General features: G+C 35.6%; 1 protein-coding gene across 1 annotated transcript in view; it reads left to right on the forward strand.

Moving 5' to 3' along the window:
• The window catches only part of col7a1l (collagen type VII alpha 1-like), a 93648-nt gene that overhangs the window by 47508 nt on the left and 27281 nt on the right, over nucleotides 1-18859 (forward strand). Inside the window, 34 exon segments of the mRNA XM_046873987.1 lie at nucleotides 299-370; nucleotides 616-675; nucleotides 804-839; nucleotides 916-960; nucleotides 1038-1073; nucleotides 2261-2305; nucleotides 4473-4508; nucleotides 6011-6046; nucleotides 6126-6158; nucleotides 8658-8729; nucleotides 8810-8869; nucleotides 8955-8990; nucleotides 9179-9259; nucleotides 9537-9572; nucleotides 9789-9833; nucleotides 10687-10758; nucleotides 11037-11072; nucleotides 11780-11809; nucleotides 11953-11985; nucleotides 12201-12272; nucleotides 12347-12391; nucleotides 14185-14238; nucleotides 14394-14426; nucleotides 14615-14680; nucleotides 15466-15510; nucleotides 15588-15623; nucleotides 15709-15735; nucleotides 15829-15897; nucleotides 17314-17376; nucleotides 17496-17513; nucleotides 17611-17637; nucleotides 17732-17770; nucleotides 17935-17970; nucleotides 18079-18213. Of these exon segments, the coding sequence (XP_046729943.1) occupies nucleotides 299-370; nucleotides 616-675; nucleotides 804-839; nucleotides 916-960; nucleotides 1038-1073; nucleotides 2261-2305; nucleotides 4473-4508; nucleotides 6011-6046; nucleotides 6126-6158; nucleotides 8658-8729; nucleotides 8810-8869; nucleotides 8955-8990; nucleotides 9179-9259; nucleotides 9537-9572; nucleotides 9789-9833; nucleotides 10687-10758; nucleotides 11037-11072; nucleotides 11780-11809; nucleotides 11953-11985; nucleotides 12201-12272; nucleotides 12347-12391; nucleotides 14185-14238; nucleotides 14394-14426; nucleotides 14615-14680; nucleotides 15466-15510; nucleotides 15588-15623; nucleotides 15709-15735; nucleotides 15829-15897; nucleotides 17314-17376; nucleotides 17496-17513; nucleotides 17611-17637; nucleotides 17732-17770; nucleotides 17935-17970; nucleotides 18079-18213 (1665 nt within the window).

Raw genomic sequence — 18859 nt, forward strand, 5'->3', positions numbered from 1 at the left:
TCTTTAAAACACATTACAAAATCTTCCCAGAAGAGTGGAGGATATTATAAGATCAAATGAGGACTGAATGTGGAATGGGATTTTCAAAAAGCACATAAGAATTTTATGAAATCAAATGAAATTTCCTGCATACGGTAGATGTTCTGGATGTTCTGCTGAGCCAATTTAGGGTGTAAAAATAACACATACATTTAGTTAAAACCAAAAATGAATGATACAATTTTTTAGTGGTATTTCCTTTTTTTTTGTGTCATTTTTTTTTAATTATTATTATTATTATTTTCGATTGGGGGAAAAGGGTCAAGCAGGGTTACCTGGAGTAATAGGAGTGGATGGAAATCCTGGACTTCCTGGACTGAAAGGTGAAAGAGTAAGTAGAAATATTAAAGAATAGATGTATTGTTAGGGCTGAAATGACATGTGAGATCAATTCTAATATCCTGGAAACTCATTTTAACTTCATTGTGAAGCAGATCATTACTTTCTTCTAAGAGCGCATGCCTTCTTTTACATCAGAGGAACTTAGACAGGAGAACGTAGGGTGTGTTTTTATTCTGGATTTGTCTGGATGAAAGAGAGCATAAGTTTATGTGTTAATTCTTGGTTGTTTTGTAGGGAGAAGATGGAGTCGGAATCCCTGGTGTTCAAGGTGTACAGGGTTCTCCAGGAGAAAAGGTTTGTCAGGCAAACACATAAAGTATATATATATATATATATATATATATATATATATATATATATATATATATATATATATATATATATAATGTAGTGTTGCTAAACTTCTTTTCTGCGTGTTGCAGGGAAATATGGGGAACCCAGGGCCGGTTGGACCAAAGGTAATCTTGTAACCTTTAAATCAATGCTAAATAACATGTAGTTGATTCAAGAAACTCAAAATCGTCATGTTCCCAGGGTGAGCAAGGAATTCAAGGAGTGACAGGACCGAGTGGCTTCAGGGTATGTACAGGGTGCATTTCATCTTAAATTTGGGTCTTATATATTCTTTATCTTACATATTTCTTTTCTGTGTTTAGGGAAAAAGAGGTTTAAAAGGGGAGCGAGGAGACAAGGTAATACACTGACAGATATATTCACCTCACTTACTTCACGTCGGTTTCTTTTCTCAAAAGCATTGTTCAACCGTTATCCAAGCCTGTTAATGTTACATTATCATTTCTGATTTCTGAACATTTTTATAGTACACACAGAGACATTTGGATGCTCTGTCCACAGTCATAATAGTCAAAAATCTTTGGGAAAAGACAGAGGATTTTTTCAGCTTCAGGAAAGTGAGAAAAATAAAAAGGCTGCTTAGGGAAATACTGTTTATAGCTGCTGTAACAGAAGTGATAACAGATCTGAAACTAATCATGTTTCATGGACGTTTACGGATAGATTCTTTATTGTCATTGCGCAGAGTGGAATGAAATTAAGTTACAGTTTTTATGGTGCACAAAAATGAAATACAGAATAAAAAAATTTACACATTAGTGGTCCATTAAATGATCGATAGATAGATAGATAGATAGATAGATAGATAGATAGATAGACAGACAGACAGACAGACAGACAGACAGACAGACAGACAGACAGATAGATAGATAGATAGATAGATAGATAGATAGATAGATAGATAATAATATAATAATAAAAAAAATAATAATAATAATAACCTTTTTTTTTAACTTTTTTTACAGTTGTTTTGTAACGTTTTCCTGCTTATTATAAACCTGTAGGTTAATTCCGAAGTTACAAATCGGGATTAAGTTTTGCCAATAAGATTATATTGGGCAATAAATTATTATGTATTTAGTGACACTGACTTAACTACACTGTATGGACAAAAGTTTGGACACCCGGTAATAAGATCGGTATGTGCTGTTTAAACATCCCATTCCACATTGAGTGCCCTTTTGCTCTTATAATAATCTCCACTCTTTTGGGAAGATTTGTGCACAAGGGCATTGTCATGCTGGGAGAGGTTTGGGTCTCCTAGTTCTACCTAGTTGAAGGTAAAACTACTGTACTCAAATACCTTCTATACAATTGTCAATTTGAAACGTCAGGTGGCCTAATGCTTTTGTCTATATAGTGTATAATAAATAAACAGTGTTAAATAGTTGATATTCAAGATATTGATATTGAACACTAAAGAACAGATCTAGAGGTTTCTGCCGTTGACCTTCAGTTAGAATCTAAAAGTGTATTTATTTTGTAAATCGACTTCTTTTTAACTTCAACTCACGTTCTGTCACAGGGTGATCGTGGAGAAGTAGGACCATTGGGACCTCAGGGATTATCAGTAAGTGAATGTCTTATGTATCATCCATTCCCTACTCTGTTGGGAGAATTTTCACTGATACACATAAAAAAAAGGCAAAAAGTGGAAAGAGTGAAAGAGGAAAAAGAGAATAGAAATAGAAACAAAAAACAACATATCACATATTTAAGCTGAGAATATATACCATTCTAAAGCAAAAATAAGTTCATCTTGAATTTGATGGCTGTAACAGGTCTCAAAAACGATGGGACAGGGCCATGTTTACCACTGTGTAGCATCATGCCTTCTGTTCGTATACTGTACATCTGGGAATTGAGGAGACTAGTCGCTGAAGTTTTGGGAGAGGAATGTTGTCCTAGATGTGTCTGATACAGGATTCTAGCTGCTCAACAGTTCTGGGTGTCCTTTGTTGTGTTTTTCATTTCATGATGTGCCAAATGTTTTCGAATGGTGAAATGTCTAGACTGCAGGCAGGCAGGTTCAGCACTCGGACTCTTCTACTAGTCATGCTATAGTTATAGATGCTGCATACAGTTTTCATTATCCTGATCAAATATGCAAGGCCTTCCCTGAAAACGATGTTTTTTGAATGGAAGCATTTGTTGCTCTTACCATTTAGCATTGATGGAGCCTTTCCAGATGTGCAAGCCGCCCATTCCATAGGCACTAATGTGGCTTTTTGAACTTATCACTAATCCAATATTGATTTTTCCTCCTTGTCCACAGAGATTTCTCCAGATTCTTTGAGACTTTTGATGATATTATGTGCAGTAAATGATGAGATATTCAACTGTTTTCAACTTTATGTTAAGGAGCATTAGTCTGAAATTGTTTCACAATTTGTAGACCCGGTCTTTCTCAGATCGGTGAAGCTCTGCCCATCTTGCATATACCAGCTTGTTTGGAAGCTGGAGTCAGAGCACAGGGTCAGCCACATTACAGCATCCCTGGAGCACAGAGGGTCAAGGGCCTTGCTCAAGGGCCCAAGTGTGGACGCTTAGCAATCCCTGGGCTTGAACCCCTGACCTTTCAATCAGTATCCCAGCACCTTAACCATTGAGCTAACTCAGAAACCGTTACATCAAAGCTGGAGGCACAAATATTTATAGAATGTCTTTGAAAGCTGTAGCATGAAATTGTCCCTTCACTTGAGCTAGGAGACCCAAACCTGTTCCAGCATGACAATGCCCCTGTGCACAAAGCCAGCTCCATGAAAATATTGGTCGGGGTAGAAGTTATTAAGTGGCCTGCTATAAAGCTCAGACTTAATAACTGTATTAAACACTGTTTATATACCCATTAAACACTTAGGGCGTCTGAGACATGCTGCATTATAGACCGGTGTCTCAGATCACTAAGACAACTGAGACATACGCAAACCTGAAAATTTTACAAATATTCTGCCAGAAATATAAATAAATCATTTATTTATTCACAAACCTCTCCCTCGTCCCAGTGATAAAACTGTGCTGGTGGTTCAGGACACATCTGTGACAACAAATAATGTCTTTTTTTCCTTTTGTTTCCTCTGCAATCATCTCTACAGTTGGTCTGCTCCTTGGATGCTATTTCAGTTATACAGCATGCTATTAGGAGAGAATGGGTTGGGGCACCCTGGGGAAATTAAAGAAGATGATTAGTGAGGAGAAAGAGTTTGCTTTTATACCCCTGTCTCTCTCTCTCTCTCTCTCTCTCTCTCTCTCTCTCTCTCTCTCTCTCTCTCTCTCTCACTCACTGGTCAGAAACAGCTTCAACCCAGTATTTAAACATCACAGAATCTGCCCCCAATCTGAATAAATTGAATTGAAACTATTCACATTTCAAGATGAGGCGTTCCACCAATCACATGCGAGGAGGTGTTTACCTATCCTTGATTGTCGTTATCAATTATTAACCTATTCAATATAACTCTGCTGATGGAAATCACCTGCTCCAAATCAACTTTGAGTCAGTTTCAATAGAAACCTATATGAAAGTACTGACTTTTACTACACATAGGACTGGATTGGTTAGGTGTCATGTCATGAATGTAATGAATAATTACACAATCAAAACGTCAAGATTTGGTGTAGAAGAGACGGAGGAAAAAAGTTCATCACGTTCTAGCTTAGAAGCACCCAAAACCATTTGCGGATGATGAATACTAATTATTAAAAAAGATCATGTCCTCTTTTTCTTCTCACACTAGGGTCTACCTGGAGCTGTTGGACCAAAGGGTGAAGAGGTGAATGTCAGATTTTGTTCAACATTTTTCTGTCCATGATTTTTTATTTGTTTTGCCTTATTTATCAAAGTGGATAGAAATTATTTGAAATCATCCTTTAGTATAATACCATTTGAAAGGATGTGCCACTGTGTAGAGATGTAAACTGTAAACATACATTTAAAACTAAATCATAGCACTCATTTAAATATTATAATTATAGATAGATAGATAGATAGATAGATAGATAGATAGATAGATAGATAGATAGATAGATAGATAGATAGATAGATAGATAGATAGATAGATAGATAGATATGTATGTATTATTCTCCATGTATTTGTGTCGCTAAATGCAAATGAGCTGTGTTAGTAGCACTTTGCATGCTACAGGTGATTTGCATACATCTGCATATAAGTACAGAAAAAAAATCAGTGTTTCTGAAACATTTGAAAAATCTAGTTTGCTTTATCAAGCATACAGTTTTACTAAGAAATTGATAGTTGAAGCCCAACATGTCTAATTTCCATTTCATCTTTTAAATGAATAACACATTGTTACAACACGGTTCTCTTATCATTCTGGCCTTCATTCGTCCTTGAATAATTCACTTACTTTAATGTTGATCTCAACATAGGATTATAAACTTCAGGAATGGACAGATCAATAGTCTGTTTTTTTAATACAGTTGCCCTATGGATAATAAAACAATCCCTTTTTTATAGACATTTCCAAAACAATGTTTATCTGATATGTGTGTTTAATCTGATTAATCTGATTTGTGGATACATCTTGATGCTGCAACTTGATTTCATGGTACTGAATCCTAACACCTGCAAAACTACTCATGTGTTTGGTAAACCACATTAACCAATTTCTTTTAACCAATAATTGGTAAAAAATTGGCTGGTAATGTTTTACTGTTCAACAATAGAATAATATAAACATATATTTGCCTGATTCAGTTTTTTTAGTCTGTATTATTCCTCTAAAATTAAAGTCCTAAGAGGCCATGCATTATAATATATTTTCTATATAATAATTTTCTCACGACCTTGAAATAAAAAACAATGTTTACTTACTATTTTAATGTATTCGGTGTAGTAGCATGTTTTAGAGGCAGCGTCATCGCAGCATCATGGATGATCGCATTCACTTTTACTATTATCAGGGACTCAAACTGTCTGTCAGCGATTGACAACTTACACGCAATTGTTCGACACATGAAAAGGAGGCTGTCAGGTCTGCAACTTTATCGTCAAAGAAAATATATACGACCCTGAGTCGTGCTGAGACCTCGTTCTAGCTGGTGCACTAGATCTTTTATTAGCTTTTATTATACTAACCCTGTTTGTCCACCTCTGATTCTAAGAAGTGAAATCGACACGCTAGGCTAATGTTAGCTAGACGTTTCTGTTTTTTCTGTAGAATTTAACATTTTAATGTAAAAACAACTCCTCCTACTCTTCATATATGTTGTATGTGTGTAATTCAAATACTGAGAGTCCTTTGTGTTTTACAGGGACAGCGAGGAGCCCCAGGAGACCCGGCTAAAGGCGTAAAACATTCAACTTCATTCACTGATTGAACACAGATTTTTGACATATGCAGAAACTCAGTCTTGTTTCCTTGCGCAGATATTCGGACCTCCTGGGAAGAAAGGCGTAAGGGTAAGAAAGATATCCTTCATATCGTTATTTATATAATTATAAACAATGTCGAACACATTCTACTGAGAAACTCCTCAGCAGATGATGGAAAAGCTTCTGAAGCCAAAGGTAGGCCATCCGTAGGAGGCTCCCACACGCTCGCGTTTGCTTGATCTTAATCCAATTGTGCATCTCTTTTTTTTTTCCCCCTGTGGGACGCCTTTATCTACACTGATAAAAGCGAGCGTTTTTGCCGTCTCTGTGATGATTCATATACCGTTAATTAGCGAAGAGCGTATTCGCGTGAAACTAAACGTCTCCCGGAGGTCTACTTGTCTATGAACGTGACACTCAAAAAAAAACAAATAAAAAAGGAGAGGAAGCAGCAATTACACTCCAGGCAGGGTTTAGAGGGAGGTCGCAGTTCGCTGTGTGATTTGTGGTGTTCATTAAAAGTTTGACTTGACGTGTTGAGCATGAAGGAGCCTGACAGTAATGTAGCAACACTGCCAGTAATGATGCGATGAGTAAGAGCGCTATACCAGTAATATAACAATGTTGATTCATGCTCCTGGTGCCTGTGCTGCACTGTACTTACATTTACAAACACACGTGTGTTTCACCACAAAATTCAGGTCATTGAGAGAAGCAATAAATCTGCATTAGATTAGATTATTGCATTCTACACATGATCAATAATACATTTTCTGCAATTCTTTTTTTTTAAATGGCTTCATATGACATGGTCGCATTAGCGATTAGTTACGATGGCAGAGAAGTGCAAAACAAATAAATAATTCAGAAAACAAATGAACAAATTTAAAAACACAACCACAATTCAGACAAACCGGAGTGGGTACTGTAGGTAAAGTTTGCGAATGGATTCCTTACCCCTCATTGGACGAAACATCTGTCATTCAAGATATGCAGGAAGTACAACAGACTGTTGCAAGAGAAATTGTATGTAAAAATGCAATAATATTTCAAATTGCACTATTGAAAAAAATTGTTTTATGGTAAATACAGAATTTCACACACGTACAAGAAACAAAGTTATAAGATACAGACAGATGTCTTGTCCAATGAGCGATAAGTATTCACAAACAATCACATACATTTTCTAAATTGTCTTTGAGCTTTCTGATTTGTTGTTTTGTTTTTGGATTTGTTCATATTTTTTCTGATTTGTTATTTTGATTTAGAATTTGTTATTTTGATTTTGGGTTTGTTCATTTGTTTTTTTTTTTTGTTTTGTTTCCTGATTTGTTTGTATGTTTTTGGGTTAGTTTTATTTTTCTAATTTGTTCATTTGTTTTCTGATTCGTTGATATGTTTTGCACTTCTTGGCCACCAAATTAAGTGGATAATATGTTTAAAATTGAATCAGAAAGTCATGAGTTAAATCTGAGCACCACTAAGCTACCATTGCTGGGCCCTTGAGCAAGGCCCTCAACTGCTTAGTGTATAAATCATTAATTATAGGTAACTCTGGATTAAAGGGTGTCTGCCAACTGCCGTTTATGTAATATGCATTTTTACAGCACATATACTGTTTTTTGGGGTTTTTTTTAAATTCATTAATATAGTTATATCTTAGTATTCACCTCTTTTATTCACCTTTAAAGAATAAAAAAAGAAAAGCAGAGTTATTCTGTTATAAAAGCATATCTCTCACTCTCTCACTCTCTCACTCTCTCACTCTCTCTCTCTATGTCTCTCTCTATGTCTCTCTCTCTGTCTTTCTTTCTCACTCTCTCTATGTCTCTCTCTCTCTCTCTCTCTCTCTCTCTCTCTCTCTCTCACACACTATCTCTCTCTCTCACACACACACTCTCTCTCTCTCTCTCTCTCTCTCACACACTATCTCTCTCTCTCTCTCTCTCTCTCTCTCTCTCTCTCTTTCTCTCTCTCTCTCTCTCTCTATGTCTCTCTCTTTCACTCTCTCTCTCTCTCTCTCTCTTTCTCTATCTCTTTCTCTATGTCTCTCTCTCTCTCTCTCTCTCTCTCTCTTTCTCTGTCTCTCTCACTGTATGTGTCATGTTTGCAGCTGTGACATAAATTGCTCTCACTCTCTTACTTGTTTACTTGTTTACTATATAAACTGTTATATATAGAGTGCTATTCGGGGAGACCGAATTCAGACAGCTCTGTGTGCAGAGAACCTTCCGGAAATGCATCATTTCAAATGGTACAAAATGCAGAGAAACATAAAATTGAAGAAATGCCTTAGCATTGGAAGTGATTTAAAAAAGTATTCAATGTACATGTTGATTTTTTTATTTACTTGTATATACAAAGCTCTCAAATTCGTCCGGACAAGTAAATCCGGTAGCTCAACGGCCTGGACAAAATGTGGGATGTTTAAAAAGTACAATTCTTATAGTCAACTGTCCACAAACTTTTTTCGATATAGTGTAATACAGTATCATAGAAATGTATTAAAAAATATTGTGATTTTTTAAAATCATATCATATTGCCTACAACACACAGTAGTTGTAAGATCTGTTTCTGCCTTACAGGGGGATGTCGGTGCAATCGGACCTCCTGGGCTTCAGGGAATTAAAGGTGACCAAGGAGACAAGGGTGAAAAGGTAAATTCGTGCTTGTGTACGCGGCTGATTGTTTTTTGTTTGCCTCGTGTATTGACTTATTGTTTCTGTGATCTTTAAAGGGCAGTCCTGGCTTCGGGATTCCTGGACAGCCAGGTCCCAAGGGTGAGAGCGGTGAAAGGGTGAGTGTCTAAATCAGCAAAATAGGTTAAATCATGGCCTAAATTGGTACAAAAATAACTTTGTTATTTGTGTGTTTCTACACAGGGTAATGTTGGATTATCAGGGAAACCTGGGCCAAAGGTAAACAAATATGTACTACCTGTTTTTTTAGGGATACAAAACCTTTTTTTCCCAGCTTTTTTTTTTTTTTATATATATAAATTTGATACAAGTTTTTTTTAAATAGTTTTATCCAAGACAGGATACTGAGAGAAGTACATTATAGATAGTCTCTTATTTAATAAGTCATGTTTTACACATGTTTTTAGGGCAATGACGGCATTAAAGGGGAAAAGGGTAACATGGGTTTCTCAGGAAACCCAGGACCTCCTGGACTAAGAGGTAAAGATGTAAGTAAACCAAGAGGTGTTTGTGTGTGTGTGTGTGTGTGTGTGTGTGTGTGTGTGTGTGTGTGTGTGTGTGTGTGTGTGTGTGTGTGTGCTTGTATTTAAAGTTTTAACAGGATTTTTCATTTTCTTTGAACTTGCCTGATGCAATTTATAAAAAGCAGCATGTCTTGCTTCAGGATTAGAATCTTTTTAAAAGCATGTGAATTTCAGATTGACAAAAGTGAAATGTATTAGAAATGAAATTGTTGTAATTAAAAACTATTACAAATGATTTCAGGGTTTGCCCGGCTCAAAAGGAAACCTTGGACTTCCGGTGAGAGGAATATTTATAGTATACAGGAACACAAAATACAAAATACACACAAACGCATATAAATATATAAATATGTATATAAATATATATATATATATATATATATATATATATATATATATATATATATATATATATTCTCATGCACATTGATATAACGTCGATGTCCCTGACTCATTGTTATAGCTGACTCATGACGGGGTTATTTTTCCACAGGGAGAGCCTGGTTCTCCAGGGCAGACAGGAGAGAAAGGAATCAGGGTAACATTACGTCTCTTAATCAAACACGGTTCTTCGCTGTTTTGTAACATAAAGTCTTTCATCAATCTTACAAGTGCGATAAAACGTAAGAATGCAAGAACTAATCAATCTGCTCGAATAATCGATTCCGATTGGTGGAAGGTGTGAGTTCAAATCATTGTACTGTACAGTCAATGTAGTCAGCTCTCTATATGAATGGTTGCCTTATAACTAACTGTAACCATAATAACATCCTGTAACAGTTACAACATACTGAGATGGGTATTGTAATAAAAAAATCTAATGACCTTATAAATTTAATGCATGTTATATATAATAAGGTAGGTAATGGACTGACTATTTATAGCTGCTATAATGTAAGTGATAATAGGAAATAACTGGTTTCTGCATTGTGCGCTGATGAAAACGAAGCAGGTTAACACAGAAGGATCTCTGGATTAAGTAATGCTTATTAAGACAAAGACAAAATTCATTATCGAAGCCATGGGTCAAGTCACACGCAGAAATCAACAAACTGCACTAATCAAAACAACATAAACACAGAAAAAATAGTTGATAGCTTAAAAATGTAAAAAAAAAAATTAAAAACAATACAGGAAACCTGCCTTGGAACTTTGATCAACATGATATAAAACCTAAACATAACAAGAACCAAATACAGAAAACAAACATAGCACTATTCATACAATGTAGCCATAAACAGATAAAAAGTATGACGTGTTTGTTCAAATGAACAAAAGATTGCTAGCGTTGGCAAAGGGGTATAAGAGGAATAGAAAACTTTGGGATGCGCTCTAAATGTACATACTTTTTTTTCCACTACTGCATCTGTTCAATTCCATTTTGTTTACAGGGCCCACTTGGTTTCCCTGGACAACCTGGAAGCCCTGGTGAGAAAGGGGACTCTGGGAAAAGTGGGCTTCTGGTAGGCATTTGCATCTTATTATTCAAAAATGATTAGAATATTTCAATACAAATATTATAATATATCACTAGAGTCATTATAATAGTGGAATGTGGGTTTGGCTCGTGGACCTGATCAGTGAAGTTTGAAGGGTTCAGTAATGATACTGATTCTTTTTACTATTTCCTTATAATAATGCAATTTCAGCATCTCACTTTATTTACTTTTAGAATGGATTGTGTGTGACGTGGATTTGCAAATCAAATGTATTTGAAATATCTTGTGTTTGTCATTTACAGGGACCTGAAGGTCCAAAAGGAGAGAAAGGAGAACAAGTATGTTCTGAATGTTTTTTTGTTTTTTTTAGCTTTCACAAGGGTTTGATGCTACTCTGTTGTTCTAGACATGTTAAAGCAGAACAAAGCACACCAAATTTACATAATGACCATTTATATTGTGGGTTCAGGTCCTTGCAGATTGGTGGTGCTGGGATTTGAACTAATATACTTTTAATAAGAAATCCAACATCTTAAACACTGAGCTACTACATCTCCACATACAACCCCCTCCCTTTAGCAATTCACATAAAATCGAGGTAATTTTTTCTGATTATCTCGCAAGAGTTGGATTTAATTCAGGGTAATTTTCTTTTTGATGATGATGATGATGATGATGATGATAATGATGATCTAAAACATCCTAGTGCTCTTTAAAAACCTGGCCTATGAAAAAGAAATGCTATTCAACCTCATTGCTATTGAGAAAGGACCTAAAATGTGGGCTTCAACTCTTGACATTAAGAAATTAGCTTCAAGAATTTGACCAATCAGCTTAAAGAATTCTTCAAGTAAGATTATTCTCTAAATCTCCCATATTGATTGAATTGCATACAGAGAGCGAGTGGTGATAGACATTCCTTAGTATGTACTGTATATGCACACATATTTTGATTACTGCGATTGTAGACATCTTTAACAGCAGTTTCTATAGCAGAAGTGCTAATTTTTTATTATAACGCTTCTTTTGCTTTTTGCTTTTTTAGGGGAAACCTGGTCCACCTGGAAATTATCATGTGAGATTTCAGATTTCAAACCATCCGTTTATTATACAATCAGAAATGTTTCCTGTTCATGCTGTCTATTGCTACATGTTGCACAATTTAACTGTACAAATTTTAAATATTTGGAAATTTATCGAATGTTTTTTCCCTCTTAGTTTTCCATGTCGGACAACATCAAGACCATCAAGGTAAAGGGAACTTCATGCACAATTATTTTAGGATTTCATACATCAATCCTATTTGTTCTGCGTTATTTTTCACATTGAGAATCAATTGACGAAATAACCGTTTATCACATGTATGTTTTACAATGAAATTATTTTTTTCGCATGAGACAGTTGTTACACAGCGTCTGTTTCTTACATCATAAAGTGTATTTTATCAGATTTTTGTGTGTTTTTAGGGTGAGCCAGGTGACCCAGGCGAGCGTGGGCTTCCAGGTCTGCGAGGAGATTCAGGACCACCAGGGCCACCAGTAAGAACAGAAACACAGAGAATGTAATGATCAATAATAGCTCACTTTTCTCTAAATTCACCCTGTTTCTCCAGGGTCTGCCAGGAAAATCTGGACCTTCAGGATTTCTGGACTTTGCAGTGAGTCAACTTAATTTGCATTAATGTAAATAATTAGTTGAATTTTTTATCTGAGGCAGTTGAATTAGTAGTCTGAGCCAGTTGAAATGTTAGTCTGAGGCCTTTGAAATGTTAATCTAAGGCAGTTGAAAGAGTAGTCTGAGGTAGTTGAAACGTTAGTCTAAGGCAGTTGAAACAGTACTCTGAGGTAGTTGAAACGTTAGTCTAAGGCAGTTGAAACAGTACTCTGAGGTAGTTGAAATAGTAGTCTGAGGTAGTTGAAATAGTAGTCTGAGGCAGTTAAAAAAGTAGTCTGAGGTAGTTGAAATGTTAGTCTAAGGCAGTTGAAAGAGTAGTCTGAGGTAGTTGAAATAGTAGTCTGAGGCAGTTGAAAAAGTAGTCTGAGGTAGTTGAAACGTTAGTCTAAGGCAGTTGAAACAGTAGTCTGAGGTAGTTGAAAAAGTAGTCTGAGGTAGTTGAAACAGTAGTCTGAGGCAGTTAAAAAAGTAGTCTGAGGTAGTTGAAACGTTAGTCTAAGGCAGTTGAAGAGTAGTCTGAGGTAGTTGAAATAGTAGTCTGAGGCAGTTGAAAAAGTAGTCTGAGGTAGTTGAAACGTTAGTCTAAGGCAGTTGAAACAGTAGTCTGAGGTAGTTGAAAAAGTAGTCTGAGGTAGTTGAAACAGTAGTCTGAGGCAGTTAAAAAAGTAGTCTGAGGTAGTTGAAACGTTAGTCTAAGGCAGTTGAAACAGTAGTCTGAGGCAGTTAAAAAAGTAGTCTGAGGTAGTTGAAATGTTAGTCTAAGGCAGTTGAAAGAGTAGTCTGAGGTAGTTGAAATAGTAGTCTGAGGTAGTTGAAACGTTAGTCTAAGGCAGTTGAAACAGTAGTCTGAGGTATTTGAAAAAGTAGTCTGAGGTAGTTGAAATAGTAGTCTGAGGCAGTTGAAACAGTAGTCTGAGGTAGTTGAAACGTTAGTCTAAGGCAGTTGAAACAGTAGTCTGAGGTATTTGAAAAAGTAGTCTGAGGTAGTTGAAACAGTAGTCTGAGGTATTTGAAAAAGTAGTCTGAGGTAGTTGAAACAGTAGTCTGAGGCAGTTGAAGCAGTTTACTAATGCAGTTGAAATAGATGTTTGATGCAGTTAAAACCGTATTCTCATACATTTGAAAAAGCAGAAAGTTTAAACAGTAGTTTCAGACAGTAGAGTCTGTAGTTTAAAGCAGCTATAAAAGTAGTTTGAGGAGGTTGAAAGTAGCCTTAGGCAGTTTAACATCACCAGTTCTTTTTACAAACTTCAATTGTTTTTTAATAGCATTGTATGACAGTGTACAGGCATTTTTTTTCTTAGATTCTTTATAAAAAACCTTGTATATGACCCCTTTCATCCTGGAGACGAACTTTCAGTCCATCCTCTCTGAAAAGAGGTTCTGGTCCATTAGGACTAGGACCTCATACCACATGAACAGTTTCTTCCCCACTGCTGAACAGTGTCCCACTTACCCCCAGATAACTCCCCCCCCCTCCAAAAACTTGCAATCACTTCCACTTTCACATTCTAAATTGCACTACTTCTCATGCAAAGCCACTTTCTGAATACAATATTTATTTAATTTATTATAATGAATTAAAAAATTGTGTACACATTTCGTATCTGTGTGTATGTTTGCACCTGACACCAAGACAAACTCCTCGTACTGTAAAATGCTCTTTGCTGAACCCTTTTCTGTACCTGGCAATAAAACCTTTTCTCATTCTGATATCATTCAGTCTTCAGATGTCCACAGATCATTTGTTTGTTTGCTTAAATGTTTCCTATACAGGGTGTATCTGACAGAGATGGACTGGGTGGTTTTAAAGAAGCACATGGTCCAAAGGTTAAAATAAGTCTTTTTGATCTAATAGCTGCATGGATTCTTTCTTTCCATTTCTTATTACGTCTTTTTTTTCTCTACTGTTAAGCCCATGTATAAGCCACTAAAAGAACACAGTTGTTACAATCCTGAACACATTTCAAATACTATTTTTTAAGGGCGAAGCTGGGAAGAAAGGTGACCCTGGAACTGTGAGTAATACTGATGGTAGCATAATTTATGGCTTAAATTCTTCATTGTAGTGAGCTTGTGATGAGATGGATGTTGAAGAGATATTTTAAAGAAGAAATGTGTGTGTGGTGTATGTGTGTGTGTGTGTGTGTGTGTGTGTGTGTGTGTGTGTGTGTGTGTGTGTGTGTGTGTGTGTGTGTGTGAATAGAGAGGAGAGAAAGGAGAACCTGGGCGTGTTGGAGTTTCTGGCATGCCTGGCTTACCTGGTGTTCCTGTGAGTAAATACTGTTAATAAGCAGTGGATTATTTGTCAGTATTATGTATTTTGTGACAACACAAGACAAGAAGGGACAGGAAAGGATGAGATGGGGTGGGACAAGGCAAGACAACAAGATGGGAAGGGAAACATCAGGACAGGATGGGATGGGATGAGATTGGGTTGGGTTGGGATAGAGCAAAACAAGATGGAATGAACAAAGAAGGGACGGTGACAGAATAGGATGAGATTAGATAGGATGGGGCAGGACAAAACAAGACGGAATGAATGGGGAAGGATAGGATAGGATAGGATAGGATAGGATAGGATAGGATAGGATAGGATAGGATAGCATGAGATCGGATAAGACAAGACCAGACAGGACAGGACAAGAAAGGACAGAAGAAGATAGGATGGCATGGGATGAGATGGGACAGAATGGGAAAGGCCAGGACAGGAAACAATGGGATGGGATAATAGAGAATGGCATAAGACAAGATGAGACAGGAAATGAGAGGATTGGATTGAGAAAAAAATGGGTAAGACAAGACAGGACAGAACAGGACAAGACAAGACAAAATATAAGAATGGATGGCACAGGATAGGATGAGACGCAATATGATGATATGAGATTACATTTATATTAGGAGCAATTCGTCCAACGTGCAGTTATAAGACATGGTGCAACGGATATTACCTAAAAAAAGAAAAAGGGACACTTTCCATTTTATTTTCTTTCCATATGACTGCTAATATTACTTTCCAAAAAATGCTGTTTTTTGCATTGATGTCTTTGTGTGCAGGGTAAACCTGGTGTAGATGGCAAGCGTGGACTAGCAGGAAAAGATGTATGAGTCTAAATATATACAGGATACTGAATATTTTTTAATTCTGATTGACATCTCATCATCTTTTCTTTCTTTAGGGACAACCGGGACTCCGGGGCAGTGACGGGAAAAAGGTTTGTAATGAAGAGTGTGATTCTATTATTATTAGTTATAATAGGAATTTTGAATATTTAAAGCTGTGTCTTTTTATGGTCACAGGGAGAGAAAGGAGAACCTGGTGTTGATGTAAGTATTTAAAAATCCAGTAATCTTTATTAAATTATATAAAGTTATTTGATTGTGTTCAGATTTGGTTTGGGAACCTGTGTGTGTTCTCAGGGTAAAGACGGGACAAAGGGAGATGTTGGTCCTCCAGGTTCACCCGGCCCTTCTGTTGTAGTGCCTGAGGTATTATTTATTTATTTATTTTAGTAATTATTTTATTTATATTCATTTTTATAAGTAGTATCATATGTATCATTTATTCATAATGGATTATATTCAGACTGAGGAGTTAAAATTGTATGCACCAGTATACACACATGGCTGAAATATCACAGTTTGTTAATTGGATAACAATTTATTTACAGGAGAAAATATAAAGACACAACAAAACAGTGATGTTACTCATTTAACCAATCAAAATAGTAAATACAAGCATTGTAATGTAGCTAATAATGCAAAATGACCTCAACTTTGTATTTTATGGCTTTTTTTGCACACAAAAATTGTTCCAAAAAGTTTTCAAATTAATAGAATGTTTTGGATAAAGTGCTATTACATATTTTTATATGTAAAATAATAACATGGAGTTCAAATAAACCAATTACCACTAAAATTATTACTAGACTCCTTAGATATTTATTTAAAAAATCACCATACTTCCATTCATATAACATTGTGTGAGTCTTTTTTTTCTCGTTTTAAATCGTCTTATTACTTTTGATAGCAAGGAAAATACACACACCAATTGGGTCCGTGTATCTTCTGGTCATTAAATTTTCATTTTACTGTAGAAAGAGAAAATGAAAAAGGGCTGTTTTTTTTCTTCAAATACTCCAGAACAAACCTACGGAAAAAAACAAGTCATTTTCCAGTTTTTTTTGTGGATGCATTGAAAAGAAAATCAAAGGGAACCTAAAAAAGGAAAAAGCAATACATCAAAGTAGTTTTAAATCAGAAGTGGGCGGACCTTATACAGTCTATATAACAAAAATCATCTTGCATTTCTTGCTGAAATGCCTTTATACTATAATTTTAATGTGAGGTTCCATTCTGACTAACCGGTTTGATCTGGTTTGATCTTCTAGCTACAGTATTTATTCTCTCATTATGGCACATTCTCAACTTCCTGTATCATAAATTTAAATTAAAATTTTTCTGTTTCAGTTTCCTACTGATCTTCTTTTCCGTGCATACACCAAAAAAAAGAAAGATGACTTGTTTTTTTCGTAGTTTGGGTCTGGAGTATTAAAATAAATCAATAAACAAAAAATAAACGTTATATTCTCGTTCTAAAATAAAAATCAGTCTGCATTTTCTATTCCATTCCGATCAGTTTTTTCCCCAACAATCTTAAAAAAAAAACACTGGCAAAAGCTATGCACATGTGTACAGGAGGCAGAAAATCAACTTTAATCGGTGTGTAACTCGATTCTGAATACGAGAAACTCATGCTCATATCGACATAATGTACGCTGCTGTTTCTGAGTACTGCACGGTGTGTAAAAATGCTACAATTTCAAACCTGCGCTCATGATCTGCTCACATCTGGTTTATTTATACAGCTTTAATCATTACATTGCGGTTGTGTATTTTGAAAAGGGTGCTTCAATTGATGATCTTCAAAAGGCATTTACGCTACCAATGGGTCCTCCTGGAGCGACGGTGAGAGCAAAGCAAACAATATGCAGTGAAATAAAATAAATATATATGAAGAATTACTACAAAGAAATAATAATAATTTCCATAATTTCTCCTTTCTACATTTGTGTACATGTATACAGGGCTCTCCAGGCATGAAGGTAGGATACGATTTCTGAAAATGTGAAAGATGCTGAACAGTATGTAAAAGATTGTAAGTTATATATTGTTAATTGGAGGATTTGTTGTTGTTAATAGGGAGAAAAAGGAGATTCAGGGGAGAAGGTATATATATATTTTTTTTATTAATTTCAACAAAAAAAAAAAAGTTTCTTTTTTGATTTCTGTAATAAGAATAATTAAAACAATACATGCTCAGGGGGACATCGGATTGCCAGGGGGACGAGTTGAAATGAAGGTATGCTATAGACCTAACTACCTCTTTTATTTATTTATTTATTTAAAAATAAAATTTAAATTTAAATTTAAATTAAAAATTTATTTATTTATTTATTTATTTATCTATTTATGTCTGTAAATGTCTTTAGATAATTAAAAGAAAATTGTATAATTACTTTGCAGGACATTGAGGCGTTATTTGAATCATATGGCATTAAGGTGAGGTTCTGATCTCAAAATCTCTTGCAACATTTATAACACCATGGCTAAAATTAGTCTGTTTTTTTTTTTTTTTAATCATTTCAACTATAAAACATCTTTCATCAGCTTTCTCTGCTGAAGGCCTTAATCGATAGGCTCCTCCAGGATGGAATGGAGGAACTACTGCATGAAATCAGCACCAAGAAAAGAACCAAGGAACAAAGGATAAACCCGGACTCTAACATCATCACCGAATACACCGTAAAGCTCCATTTTAATTATCTAATCATTTACAGTGCAAAACAGCAGGAAAGTGTGGTGATTTTCTCTTAGAACCGCATGCGCTTTATTTCTCTTGCACCACAGCAATTTTTCAGTACGAATGCGTTTTTTTTTTTACTGAGGAAAAAAATTGAGGTTTCATTATACAGTTAGTTCCTGTTATCACTTTTGTTATAGCAGTTGCCATTGTGTATGGTACAGGGCCAATCAGATGCAGTTAGCATTTAACCAGAAGCGCAAAAAGCAATGTACTGCATATAAATAAATATATAAATATACAACTATATCTGCGTATATACAGTATGTAACACACCCATGGGTTCTGCGCTGGAAGAAAGAGAGACAGGCAGTAGTTCACCAAGCAGAGCTTTCTTTATTTACTTTAGTTTCTTTTTTAATTTCACTACATTTCAATATCAAATATTTGACTTTTTTACTCGACTACATTTTGCAAAATCAGTCGTTCGTTTTTATTTATGAGGATACAAACGTAAGCGCACAAACACGCAGCGATCCACCAATCAGGATCGAGCACTCGCTCTGTTTAGAACTGGTTTTGATCGACGCTTTGTGTATCTACTGATCACCAACATACAGTTCAGCATCGGTTCAACATCAAGCAGAA

Source organism: Silurus meridionalis, chromosome 18 (assembly GCF_014805685.1).
Source record: "Silurus meridionalis isolate SWU-2019-XX chromosome 18, ASM1480568v1, whole genome shotgun sequence".
NCBI classification, from domain to species: Eukaryota; Metazoa; Chordata; class Actinopteri; order Siluriformes; family Siluridae; genus Silurus; species Silurus meridionalis.